General features: G+C 42.0%; 1 protein-coding gene across 1 annotated transcript; it reads left to right on the top strand.

Moving 5' to 3' along the window:
• Window positions 1-539: 539 nt before the first annotated feature.
• On the top strand, window positions 540-14,298 carry LOC106568230 (glutathione hydrolase 1 proenzyme). Its single transcript, XM_014138386.2, has 13 exons — window positions 540-878; window positions 3,056-3,226; window positions 3,671-3,801; window positions 3,964-4,053; window positions 6,163-6,355; window positions 6,547-6,707; window positions 6,837-6,986; window positions 11,086-11,222; window positions 11,613-11,800; window positions 11,900-12,027; window positions 12,148-12,263; window positions 12,377-12,490; window positions 12,623-14,298. Exons 2-13 carry the CDS (start codon window positions 3,060-3,062, stop codon window positions 12,767-12,769), a joined length of 1,722 nt encoding a protein of 573 aa, XP_013993861.1. The 5' UTR covers window positions 540-878; window positions 3,056-3,059; the 3' UTR covers window positions 12,770-14,298.

The raw sequence follows: 14,298 nt of genomic DNA, 5'->3' as shown, positions 1-14,298 counted from the left end.
AGCTTTACAACTGACCCCTTTCCCTCATCTAGCATGGTTTTACAGGTGTGCAACTCTCACTGAGGACATTCTGAAATTGCATTTTTGTCCCCCCAGTTTTATAATTGCAATGTGATACAAAACGAGGCAACGGTGTGCTTTAGGACCATGTAGACTTCTCTGAGCGGTCGGGTAGGCTGTTTGGAGTGTTTATCTGACTGGAAAAATAAAAAATTGGTGTCTCCCAACTTCTAAAACCAAAGTTACGCCCCTGTGGTTTTCTACCCTGGAGTCATGTCAGTTCACCTCTTTGAAATCATCTCCAACAACCATGTTGTTTGATGTGGTTAATACTACAATAGCAGTCTATTTGTTAATAAAGAGATCATTTATTCCATTGTTTAGACATCCAGTCTCTGGTGCAACAAAATAACATCATAGAAGGTCTTATGTTGGTGTTAGTTTGTCAATTATTTCCCTCATAAGCGAGATGGGTTTTATGTTAATGTTTTCTGAATGTGCTCCACTGTTCCTACATTTTTGTAGACACTCTTATCCAGAGATACTTACAGGAGCAGTTAGGGTTAATTAAGTGCCTTGCTGAAGGGCACAGTGACAGATTTTTCACCTAGTCGACTCAGGGATTCAAACCAGTGACTTTTCAGTTTCTGGGCCAATGCTCTTAACCGCTAGGCTACCTACTTCTGTTCCTGTCTGCTTTTTCCAGAGTAACACCAATCGTGCTTTTATGGAGGTGTAGGTTAAAGTTGAACAGCATTGTAATAGTTACACATTGAGAGCTATTGCCTAGATGGTGCTATGTACTGCTCAACTTACTGAGAGGACCGTGACAAAGCCACTGTCAACCAGTCTGTTCCAGAGGCCTGAGAGACACCAAGGTAAGAGGAAGATCTGATCTTTTACTAGTTAGGTGATGGATAGCTAAAAAAAAAGAACGCTATTAAGGCACTGAAGGGAGGAGGTATTATCTGATTCCATTCTTTTGTGTTGTTGGTTTAATTTTTTTGACATCAGGCAGGATGAGCTTCACAGAGGAAGGTTATCGTTTTTTTGTCATGAATCTTGTTCTGGAGGCATCTCTGGAGAGTGGCCACTAGCTGGCACAGCCACAAAGTCATAAAATCTGATTTTAAACCGAACCCTTACCCTAACTTTAACCACACTGCCAACCCTAATGCCGAAGGCTAAACTCAAATTAAAACCAAAAAGGGGAAATCGCTTAGTGCTGTCTCCAGAACAAGACGCATGACAATAAATGTCAACCTGCTTCACAGAGGGGGATTTGCTGCATTAGAGTTTTATGTTTTATGCTTACTGTTCTGATATTGTACACTCTGTATGATGTCTATATGAACTTGTGTCTGTATTCTGTTTGTATGTTGTCTATTGCTGGCAGCACCTTCTCACTACGGAAAATTCTTGGTATGTGTAAATGTTCTTGGAGAATAAAGGTGATTCTGATTCTGATTACAGTGTGCTCACATATACTGTTGCTACAGTTCTGCAGTGAGGTAGGGTTTGATGCAGGCAACACAACAGTGCTTGTAAAAAGGAACAGGTATCTCTGTTATTGGGGAACAGTCAAGTCAATAAATGATTCAGTGTCAATATACACTATATATACAAAAGTATATAAATGAGTGGATATGGCTATTTCAGCCACACCCGTTGCTAACAGGTGTATAAAATTGAGCACACAGCCATGCAATCTCCATAGACAAACATTGACAGAATGGCCTTACTGAAGAACTCAGTGACTTTCAACGTGGCACCGTCATAGGATGCCACCTTTCCAACAAGTCACTTCGTCAAATTTCTGCCCTGCTAGAGCTGCCCCGGTCAACTGTAAGTGCTGTTATTGTGAAGTGGAAACGTCTAGGAGGAGCTGGCCCTGTGTAGATTTAGACTTATGGAATATAAGGAAATTCATTTGGAGTTGGTTTCAGATACTAAAGTAAAGATTGCTAAAATCAAGAAGTTGTTGCTGTCAAGAAGTTGCAGCTCAATACAGTTGTCGCTACTGTGACTGTTGTAGTTACTGTACTCTGTCCAATATCTGTACAGTACACGTTTAGAATAACATGGTGCTATCTAGAACCTAAAGAGTTCTTCGGCTGTCCCCATAGGAGAACCCTTTGAAGAATCCCTTTTGCTTACAGGTAGAACACTTTTGGTTCCATGTGGAACCAGTTTTCTACATGGTTCCATGTAGAACCAATTTTCTTCATGGAACCCAAAAGTGTTCTACCTAGAACCAAAAATGAATTCTACATGGAACAAAAAAACGGACAGCTGAAGAACCCTTTTGCAACCCTTTTTTCTAAGAGTGTACAGTGCAAGCTCTGGAACATTCTCATTAAGGACATCAAAAGGCTCTTATCTGAATTTAAATCACCAACCGGCTAGATTAGATTTATGCAGATCCCCTTTTCAAAATGCGGACACTACCCTCTCATCAATGACACATCTGTGTGACTATACATATTTCACTTTGTTATCGCAACATGTCAAAGCTTGCTATTAGCGTTACTCCAAGGGAAGAATCAAAGTGTTATTATGAAATGTTTTGCTGACTTGTATCAATAATCAAAACCTCTAAGGGTACGTTTACAATGGCAGACAAAAATCTTTCACCAATAATTGGACCCAGATCAGATCTTTTGCCAATAATTGGGCACAGAAATCAGAGTTGGGCTGCCTGTGTAAACACAGTCTCAGATTTCAACAAAATAAACTAGTTAGGAGGAATGTGTATCTTATTGGGTTGAAATACCGAAAGGATTACTAATGAGTTTACTCTCTAGGTAAGGTTAGGAGGACACACTGTTGAGTGAGGTGAGTTGTAATGGCCTGATTTTTATATCTGAACAGAATGTTAGAGAACTTAGCGACAACTCACATTTCATAATTGTGATACACAGTTTGAAAAAATCGTCTTTGCTGTTTTTGTATTTTGAGGGTACATTTGTGTGGGAGTGTTTCTGTGTGTTTATACTTGTCTAACTCCCTTCAATTGAGATTGACTCTACTATGATGTCCTGTGTTTTCCTGACAGAAAGATGGTCCATAAGTCCATAGTGGTGGGTCTGGTGGTGCTGCTGGTGGCAGCCGTGAGCACTTTTGTGGGAGTTTTCTGTGGTTTGGGGAGTAGGAGGTCCTCGAATGACCATTCCTACTCAAGGGCTGCCGTGGCAGCCGATGCTGGCCAATGCTCAGAAATCGGCAGGTTAGAATTCTCTCTCACACACAAACACAAACATACTGTACATGTACATACAGTACTAGTCTCAAACGTTTGCACACCGGTGAAATTACTAATTGAAATGTTGTTGTAAACATTCAGATACAATACAAAGATCCCTGTTTCAAAGCACGCTGTCTCAAGCAAGCCTTTAAATAGCAGATACCAGGCTCAAATGTTTCTTTGTCTGAACATAAAAATATGCTCCTTCTTCTGAGTTTATGTATATTCATCCATCATCTCAAATCCTTATGATTTTGTTATCATAATTCATTCTGTCTGTGTAAACTGCCTGCGGTTTCTTCACTAACTAGTGCTTGTGTATGCAAATCAGGGCCACTGAATATAAACTTTTGTCTGTGTGTGTGTGTGTGTGTGTGTGTGTGTGTGTGTGTGTGTGTGTGTTTGTGTGTCCACTGTAAATCTCAGAGACACGTTGCAGAAAGGGGGCTCTGCAGTGGATGCATCTATTGCTGTCTTGCTGTGTGTTGGGCTGGTGAATGCCCACAGCATGGGCATTGGAGGAGGTCTCTTCTTCACCATCTATAATGCCACAACTGGTAGAGTCTAAGCCCTAATCCTTGACTTAAACCTATACCAACTGTATCTGATGTCAACAAATCCAACATTGACTGGCACAACTGAACTAAAAACAGGAAATGTAATAGCTCACTCCATTGTAACTTGGTGTGATGTAATGATGATTTTGTCTTCCTTCACAGGAAAGGTAGAGACCATTGATTCCAGAGAGACGGCTCCCGCCAACGCAACAGAGGACATGTTTGGGAATAGCACCCAGTTAGCCAAGAAGGGTAATATTTTATCAGTTACCTAACAAAAAGATGAAAGATGCACGTTTACAATGAAAGATGGCCTTGCAATAGAGTCAGAAAACACTGAGATGTGCACTAGTACAGTGAAATTCCTTTCTTGCTAGCTCTTTCCCAACAATGAAGTAATCAATATCAGTAGTACTATTAAATAAAGTAAAGTACTATACTGAACAAAAATAAAAACGCAACATGCAACAATTTCAAAGATTTTACGGAGGTCCAGTTCATATATGAAAATCAGTCAATTGAAATCAATTAATTAGGCCCTAATATATGGATTTCACGTGACTGGTCAGGGTTGCAGCCATGGGTGGGCCTGGGAGGGCGTAGGCTCAGCCAATCAGAATGAGTTTTTCCCCCACCAAAGGGCTTTATCCTCAGCCCGCCCCCATCCCCCCTCAGACGATCCCACAGGTGAACAAGCCAGATGTGGAGGTCCTGGGCTAGTGTGGTTACACATGATCTGCGGTTGTGAGGCCGCTTGGATGTACTGCCAAATTCTCTAAAACGACATTGGATGCAGCTTATGGTGGAGAAATAAACATTAAATTCTCTGGCAACAGCTCTGGTGGACATTCCTGCAATCCGCAAGCAAATTGCATGCTCCCTCAAAACTTGAGACATCCGTGGCATTGTGTTGTGTGACAGAACTGCACATTTTATAGGGGCCTTGTATTGTCCCCAGCACAAGGTGCACATGTGTAATGATCACGCTGTTAATCAGCGTCTTGATATGCCACACCTGTCAGGTGGATGGATTATCTTGGCAAAAGAGAAATGCTCACTAGCACAGACATAAACAAATTTGTGCACAAAATTTGAGAGAAATAAGCTTTTTGTGTGTATGTAACATTTCTAGGATTGCTTATTTCAGCTCAAAACTTTACATTTTTGTTCAGTGTAGAATAAAAACACACAAGAAATAGAAATAAGAAGAACACAAGAAAGTAAGTAAGCGATATTGACAGGTTCAGTGCCAATACCATATTAACAATGTGCAGGGATACTGGAGTGGTAGGGGTAGATACTGTATGTATAGGGGAAGGTGACTAGGCATCAGGATATGATAAATGGAGTAGCAGCAACTTATATAATGATTGTGTGTTTGTGTGTGTAGTGTCAGTATGAATGCGTGTTGTGTGTGTGTGTGTGTTGGAGTGTGAGTGAGTGTGTAGAGGCCTGTGAGTGTGCATAGAGTCCATAGCAGGCAGTGATGCAGTCAAGATGCTCTCAATGGTGCTGCTGTAGAACTTTTTGTAGAACGTTTTGAGGATTTGAGGTCCTATGCCAAATCTTTTCATCCTCCTGAGGAGGTGCTGCCGTGTCCTCTTAATGACTGTGTGTGTGTGTATGGACCATTTTAAGTCCTTAGTGATTTGGACACCAAATAACTTGAGGCTCTTGACCCGCTCCACTACAGCTCCCCCTGTTTCCTGTAGTGCACAATAAGCTCCTTGGCCTTGTTGATGTTGAGGGAGAGGTTGTTGATCAGTCCAACCACTGTCGTGTCGTCAGGAAACTCGATGATTGTGTTGGATTCGTGGGTGGCTACGCAGTCGTGGGTGAACAGGGAGTACAGGAGGGGTCTAAGCACACACCCCTGTGGGGCTCTCATGTTGAGGGTCAGCATGGCGGAGGTTTTGTTTCCTACCCTCAGGAAGTCTAGGATCCAGTTGCAGTGGGAGGTGTTCAGTCCCGGGGTCCCGGGGTCCTGAACACGGAGCTGTAGTCAATGAACAGCATTCTCACATAGGTATTCCTTTTATCTGCTGTAGGTGGGCGAGGACAGTGTGGAGTGCAATTGAGATTGCATCGTCTAACGATCTGTTGGGGTGGTATGCAAATTGGAGTGGGTCTAGGGTGTCTGGGATGATGGAGTTGATGTATGCCATAACCAGCCTTTCAAAGCACTTCATGATTACAGATGTGAGTGCTACAAGGCGATAGTCATTGTGGCAGGTACCCTTAAAGTTCTTGGGAACAGGAATGAAGAGTAGTACATTAGAGAAGATCAAAAGCTGCACTCAAACCTATCATCTTCCAATATATCCTTTCACAATCTGTTACATTACGTGTAACATTTGGCAGGAGGGTTGTCCATCGCCATACCAGGGGAGATCCGTGGGTATGAGATGGCACACAAACGCCATGGAAAATTGCCATGGAGAGAGCTTTTCCAGCCTGCAATCCAGTTGGCACGGAAAGGCTTTCCTTTGGGCAGGGCATTGGCCACCGCTATTTCCAAGAACAGGGAAACCATCATCTGTGACACAGCTTTATGGTGAGAATGCCTACAAGGGAGACGTAATATGGAGTGACGATCTGAGTTACTGTTCAGAGGGTAAAGTTTTAAAATGAGAACATACTGTATATCCCCTGCTGATGATTTATGCCCTTATAGGCAAACATGAGAGCTCAGTGTCTCGTATGTTGTCTCTGACATGACATCTCTGTTTTTGGTCTCTCTTTCAGTGAGGTGTTTTGTGACAAAAACGGTAGCATCCTTAAGGAAAATGACACCATCACCTTTCCTAAACTCGCTGACACCTATGAAATAATAGCAAATGAGGGACCTAATGCTTTTTACGAAGGGCCGCTGGCAGAGAACCTTGTGAAGGACATTCAGGCTTCAAGTTGGTTTCTCCCTTATATCTACCAAATATGAACAAACTGTAATTTTGATAGAATTTCATTCAGGGTCTGCTGGCTGTACGTGTTACAGAAACAGTATCTTATTGACTGTTTACTGGTATGTGTTTCAGATGGTATCATCACACTGGATGACCTAAAGAAATACAAGCCTTTTTTGGATGAGAATCCTCTCAATGCTACTGTGGGGGAGTACACCATGTTTGTACCCAACGCCCCCGCCAGTGGCCCTGTCCTGTCCCTCATACTCAACATCCTGGATGGTAAGCCTTCCCACTGATGTCACAGAGTTGTATTCAAGATCAAACTGTGGGTCACATTTGGACAGCCTATGCTACATTATACGTGTATAAGGACCAAAGATAATTGTTTCCGAGCCATCACACCTGAGGCGCTCTGCTCTGCAGGCCCGATGCTCCGTAAGCACTGTTCACGTAAGAAAATGATGTTGTTCATTTATATTATAGCAGCCCTGGTTTACAGTGGCTTACGAAAGTATACACCCCCCTTGGCATTTTTCCTATTTTGTTGCCTTACAACCTGGAATTAAAATAGATTTTGGGGGGTTTTGTATCATTTGATTTATACAACATGCCCACCACTTTGAAGATGCTAAATATTTTTTCTTGTGAAACAAACAACAAATAAGACAAAAAAACAGAACTTGAGCTTGCATAACTATTCACCCCCCAAAGTCAATACTTTGTAGAGCCACCTTTTGCAGCAATTACAGCTGCAAGTCTCTTGGGCTATGTCTCTATAAGTTTGGCACATCTAGCCACTAGGATTTTTGTCCATTCTTCAAGGCAAAACTGCTCCAGCTCCTTCAAGTTGGATGGGTTCCACTGGTGTACAGCAATCTTTAAGTCATACCACAGATTCTCAATTGGATCGAGGTCTGGGCTTGGACTACGCCATTCCAAGACATTTAAATGTTTCCCCTTAAACCACTCAAGTGTTGCTTTAGCAGTATGCTTAGGGTCATTGTCCTGCTGAAAAGGTGAACCTCCGTCCCAGTCTCCAATCTCTGGAAGACTGAAACAGGTTTCCCTCAAGAATTTTCCTATATTTAGCGCCATCTATCATTCCTTCAATTCTGACCAGTTTCCCAGTCCCTGCCAATGAAAAACATCCCCATAACATGATGCTGCCACCACCATGCTTCAATGTGGGGATGGTGTTCTCGGGGTGATGACAGGTGTTGGGTTTGTGCCAGACATAGCATTTTCCTTGATAGCCAAAAAGCTACATTTTAGACTCATCTGACAAGAGTACCTTCTTCCATATGTTTGGGGAGTCTCCCACATGCCTTTTGGCGAACACCAAACGTGTTTACTTATTTTTTTCTTTAAGCAATGGCTTTTTTCTGGCCACTTTTCTGTAGAGCCCAGCTCAGTGGAGTGTATAGCTTAAAGTGGTCCTATGGACAGATACTCCAATCTCCGCTGTGGAGCTTTGCAGCTCCTTCAGGGTTATCTTTGGTCTCTTTGTTGCCTCTCTGATTAATGCCCTCCTTACCTTGTCTGTGAGTTTTGGTGGGCGGCCCTCTCTTGGCAGGTTTGTTGTGGTGCCATATTCTTTCAATTTTTTAATAATGGATTTAATGGTGCTCTGTGGGATGTTCAAATTTTTGGATTTTTTTTTATAACCCAACCCTGATCTGTAGTTCTCCACAACAATGTCCCTGACTTGTTTGGAGAGCTCCTTGGTCTTTATTGTGCCCCTTGCTTAGTGTTGTTGCAGACTCTGGGGCCTTTCAGAACAGGTGTATATATACTGAGATCATGTGACAGATCATGTGACACTTAGAATCCCCCCTATGTGGACTTTATTTAACTAATTATGTCACTTCTGAAGGTAATTGGTTGCACCAGATCTTATTTAGCGGCTTCAGAGCAAAGGGGGTGAATACATATGCACGCACCACTTTTCTGTTTTGAATTATTTTGAATTTTTTTAAACATGTTATTATTTTCATTTCATGTCACCAATTTGGACTATTTTGTGTATGTCCATTACATGTAATCCAAATAAAAATCCATTTAAATTACAGGTTGTAATGCAACAAAATAGGAAAAAGCCAAGGGGGATGAATACTTTTGCAAGGCACTGTATCTTATCCTATTACTGTGTGCACCATACATGTATAGCTCTCTTGTCCATGCAAATTAAGATAGATAACCATCTTTTGTTCGTGGTGGTGCTGCTGACTGACCAGTTATTGGGGTGTAGAAATAAACCTCCTCTTTCAAGCTCTGTTTCAGCTCCACATTCCTGTAGGGTCTATTGGATATCCTGTCTGGGTTAGGGGGCAGTATTTTCACGGCCGGATGAAAAACATACCCAATTTAAACAGGTTACTACTCTGGCCCAGAAACTAGAATATGCATATTATTAGTAGATTTGGATAGAAAACACTCTGAAGTTTCTAAAACTGTTTGAATTGTGTCTGTGAGTATAAAATAACTCATATGGCAGGCAAAAACCTGAGAAAATTCCAAGCAGGAAGTGGAAAGTCTGAGAATTGTAGTTCTTCTTTTGATTCTCTTTCGAAACTACAGTGTCTGTGGGGTGACGTTGCACTTCCTAAGGCTTCCATTGGCTGTCTAAAGCCTTCAGAAAGTGGTTTGAGCATTTTCCTGTCACTGGGCAGATAATAGGAGCTCAGTTACTGAGTGGTCTGCCTGGCAACAAAGGGATTGGATATGCGCGGGAACGCGCCCCTGCTTCTTTTTCTTCTTGAATGAATATGCTATTGTCCGGTTGGAATATTATCGCAATTTTACGTTAAAAATACCATAAAGTTTGATTTTAAACAGCGTTTGACATGCTTCTAAGTACAGTAATGGAACATTTTGACTTTTCGTCTCTCGTTCCGCACTCGCGCGTTATGCCTTTGGATAAGTGATCTGTACGCACGAACAAAACGGCGGTATTTGTACATAAATATGGATTATTTCGAACAAAAACAACATTTCTTGTGGAAGTAGCAGTCCTGGGAGTGCATTCTGACGAAGATCAGCAAAGGTAAGAGAATATTTCTAATACTAATTCTGAGTTTAGGTTGCCCCGAACTTGGCGGGTGTCTGAATAGCTCACCGTGATGGCTGAGCTATGTACTCAGAATATTGAAAAATGTGCTTTCTCCGTAAAGCTATTTTAAAATCTGACACAGTGGTTGCATCCAGGGGTAGTCTATCTATAATTCTTAAAATAATTGTTATATATTTTGTCAACGTTTATGATGAGTATTTTTGGAAATTGATGTGCACATTCATCGAACGTTTTGGTGGGAATACATTTTCTGAACATCACGCGCCAATGTAAAATGCTGTTTTTGGATATAAATATGAACTTTATCGAACAAAACATACATGTATTGTGTAACATAATGTCCTAGGAGTGTCATCTGATGTAGATCGTCAAAGGTTAGTGCTTCATTTAGCTGTGTTTTGGGTTTTATTGACACATGTCCTTGCTTGGAAAATGGCTGTGTGATTATTTTTGTCTATGTCCTCTCCTAACATAATCTAATGTTTTGCTTTCGCTGTAAAGCCTTTTTGAAATCGGACAATGTGGTTCGATTAACGAGAAGTTTATCTTTAAAATGGTGTAAAATAGTTGTATGTTTGAGAAAGTTGAATTATGACATTTTGTTGTTTTTGAATTTTCCGCCCTGATATTTCATTGGCTGTGTCCCGCAGGTGGGACACTGACGTCCCACCTAGCCCATAGAAGATATATAGTCCATAGATGTCCTCCTCCAGACTTCCTCTCTCTGCTGGTACCCAGTACAATGGCTATATAATGTGACAGTGTTTGTCTCAGAGGATTAGATGAAAGCCTTATTCCAGAGTAATTAAACTGCCTGAACCTACTCTTCCTGTGGCTCCTCTGCCTGGCCACCCACTCACTGTGGCCCCCTGTCTCTACCGCAAACTCTAATCTTTCCAATTTACCTCTAATTGGACACAGATGAGTGGCGAGGGAATCATATAACACTGGCATGTCAGGGCCCGCTCAAGCCCTTCATCCTGACGGTTCACCATGACTTCTGCTACTGCTTGTCAGCTGAAATCCATCAAATATTTCCATTTGGTTTTAGCTTTCTTTCCTTTCTCCCATCCTCTCCTCCTCTACGGCTGTGAACTGAAACAGTTATAACACTGATAGACAGGGACTGGGAGACAGAATGAACAGTACATTTATATTGAGCTTTTACTGTATATGGGTAAAACCTTTTCAATGTCCACTTCAGAGTCAAAGTGTATATTGACGTGGTCAAATTAAATGTACTGTATTATTGTTTAATAAATGTAGGGATGGTAGCAGTGGTTGATTACCAGGTGTTCTCCCATGCAGGATACAACTTCACCTCAGACAGTGTCTCCAGCACTGAGAAGAAGATCCTCACGTACCACCGCATGGTCGAGGCCTTCCGTTTCGCCTATGCCAAGCGAAGCATGCTGGGAGATCCACAATTCCTCTGCATCTCTGATGTAACTCTCATCCCCATCTTTCCCAGAGCTTATATTGAATAGTTCTCTAATAGGATGTCTCTACTAGATGTATACTCTTTCAAGAATTTACTCCAATCAGTCACTTACTAATCATATTCAATCAACGGGTCCTAGTATGTGTTGAAACGTCATGTTCATGTTCGTTGGAAACAGAGTAAATATGGATATGCTCATATAAGAGAGTTGATTAGACTATTGATTGAAATCAGTCAGCCCAGAGACACTATTTGTAAAGCTGCTATGTTGAAATTTCAGTAAATGCAAACCAGTCCAACTTCAACATTCTACACTGTTCTGTATGGTTGTTTCTATGAATGGGCATTCATTTGAATGGTAGAGCCTCATTCTCCTGTCCCCTCACCTCTTCAGCTCATCCACAACATGACCTCAGATTACTTTGCCGATGCCCTCCGTCAGAAGATTACAGATGATACCACCCATCCCATGAACTACTATGAGCCGGAGTACTTTGTCCCCGAGAACCATGGGACAGCACATCTGTCTGTGGTGGCAGAGGACGGGAGTGCAGTGGCAGCCACCAGCACCATAAACCATTTGTAAGAATCAAGTCGATCAAGTTGATAATTTTTTTTTTACTGGAGTAATCCTCATTACTCACCTGTCTTCATTATCTTTCTGTTCTACTTCCTCCCTAGGTTTGGCTCCAAAGTCATGTCGCATTCTACAGGAATCCTCCTCAACAATGAGATGGATGACTTCAGCTCCCCCCTCATCACGAATGGATATGGAGTGCCTCCTTCACCAAACAACTTCATCAGACCAGGTAAAGGGTTCATCTGACTACAGACACAAGTTTTCAGTGCATCAGCCGACTCGGATAACCAGAAATCGGTACTTGATGGTGGATCTGGATGGACCTAACTCCCTAGTTGTCTCTCTCCAGGTAAGAGGCCCTTGTCCTCTATGTGTCCAGTCATTCTCTTTGACAAGGGGAGCAAGGAAGTCAAGATGGTGGTGGGGGGCTCAGGAGGAACAAAGATCACCACGGCAACTGCCACGGTGAACCAGGCTACCATGCCCTTTCATTGCTGTGTGAAAATACTCTTTAATTCTTTCTTTGCATTCCACCAAGATGTCGTCTGTGACTGAATAGTTGGCTGTTCGTTCTGCAGGTGATTCTCAATGCGCTGTTCTTTAACCAAGACCTGAAGAAAGCTGTGGCAGATCCCAGAATCCACAACCAGCTGAGTCCCAACACCACACTGGGAGAGCCCGGGTTTGACGAGGTGGGTTAAATGGCTGACGATAGTCAATACACATGCCCTACAGTGTGTCAGGATCGTGGCTGGTTATCATGCTAGTGATGCAGGGTGTCTATTTGAATAGGAGTTTCAGTGTTCTATATGCTTTGCTTACAGAGGGTGATGGATGGTCTGGCCTTGAAGAACCATGAGACAGAGTTCCTGACAGCCACAGGTGCTGTGGTTCAGGCAGTGGTGCGCCAGGGGGACCGGCTTCATGCTGAATCTGACCCCAGGAAGTGGGGCTATACCGCTGGGTACTGAGACCAACCACACGAGCCCGCTTCTAGGGCTGGGAATTGCCAGGGACCTCACAATACGATATCACGATACTTAGGTGCCGATATATGTATACGATTCCCACAATTATATATTTATTGTGATTCGATACTGCAATTTTATGTTCCAAACATATTGCTCACGATATGTCTACTGCAGAGAGACAAAAGACACCATGAGAAAATGAGTTTTAATCAGTCATGGAAATAAAAAGTGCTGAAACCATGTCAGCTCACTATTTAAAAAGATGGAGAACAACCTATAAGATTAAAAATACCAGAGTTTTGGCACAGGTAAGCCGACTAGCTCTAGCTAAAGCTCCCTAATTTTTCCCAAATCAATACTTGGAGTCAAAGTATCAATATAACATTGTCCAAAATAATAGCGATATGTAACTGTACAGATTTTTTCCACCATCATTACCTGCTCCCTCAAACTGAGACCCATACAGACATCCCAGTTTACACATACTGAGACCCATACACACAGCCATGCTTCCACAGACAGGCTGGCTGACTAGGCATCCGATTCAGATGAAAACCACCTCCCACAGACTATATTACAAACCAACAGAAACGTACACACATTCCTCTCCTCATCTCGGTAATGACCTACAACCTATGACCTTAGTCCTCTCTGGTAAACCAGGTCCACCTTTCATTGGTGTCATAATGTGGAGAGAAACTACCCTCCAACGTCTCCTCTCTTATCCTGTCTTTGATGACCAAGTATACCTCAGTCTGATATACAGAAATAGAGCAATTCATTATCCACAGTTCTCCTCCACTTCACTTTAATTTGATTATTATTCGCTACTGTCTGTACCATCTCAATATTTCATATTCCAATTAACAGTGCCATCTCTATATTCATGTTTGTCTTTCATCGGTCAGAATAGGAAAGGTAACGACTGGTGCTTTTATTTTGAGATTATTATCATCATCAGAGTTTGCCTAATATATATATCATTTGTGTTGCTTTTGAGAAGACTTGCTATTAGTTCAAGATCAATCATTTACAATATATATCCATAGAACAGTTTAAGGATGTAATGTTCACAAGACTACAACAATTTGATCAGCATTGACCAACAATGAAAACACAGGTAATCAGACAGAGTTTCAAAGAGTAAAAGAGGGCTTACTTCAGGGTGTAATTGTTCTCACATGTGAACATGTAAACATATTTATTGATGATCATCTCGTAAGGTGTTCCATTGTCACGCCCTGACCTATTAGAGCTGTTTTTCTCTGTTTAGTTAGGTCAGGGTGTGATATGGGGTGGGCATTCTATGTGTTGTGTTTCTATGTTTTGGCCGGGTATGGTTTCCAATCAGAGGCAGCTGTCTATCGTTGTCTCTGATTGGGAGCCATACTTAGGCAGCCTTTTTCCACCTGGTTTGTGTGGGTAGTTGTTTTCTGTTTCGTGTATGTCACCTGACAGAACTGTTGGCTGTCATTTTGTTTCTTTGTCAAAGTGTTTCGTTTTCATTAAATATAATTATGAGCACTCAA

Source organism: Salmo salar, chromosome ssa13, assembly GCF_905237065.1.
Source record: "Salmo salar chromosome ssa13, Ssal_v3.1, whole genome shotgun sequence".
Classification (NCBI taxonomy): Eukaryota; Metazoa; Chordata; class Actinopteri; order Salmoniformes; family Salmonidae; genus Salmo; species Salmo salar.
This window is presented reverse-complemented; position numbering and strand designations above follow the sequence as displayed.

Coding starts and splice junctions, on each gene's coding strand:
- LOC106568230 (XM_014138386.2), top strand. CDS start 3,060: ATGGTCCATAAGTCCATAGTGGTGGGTCTGGTGGTGCTGCTGGTGGCA. Junction 4,054..6,162: donor CACCCAGTTAGCCAAGAAGG/GTAATATTTTAT, acceptor AACATTTGGCAG/GAGGGTTGTCCATCGCCATA. Junction 6,708..6,836: donor GAAGGACATTCAGGCTTCAA/GTTGGTTTCTCC, acceptor TATGTGTTTCAG/ATGGTATCATCACACTGGAT.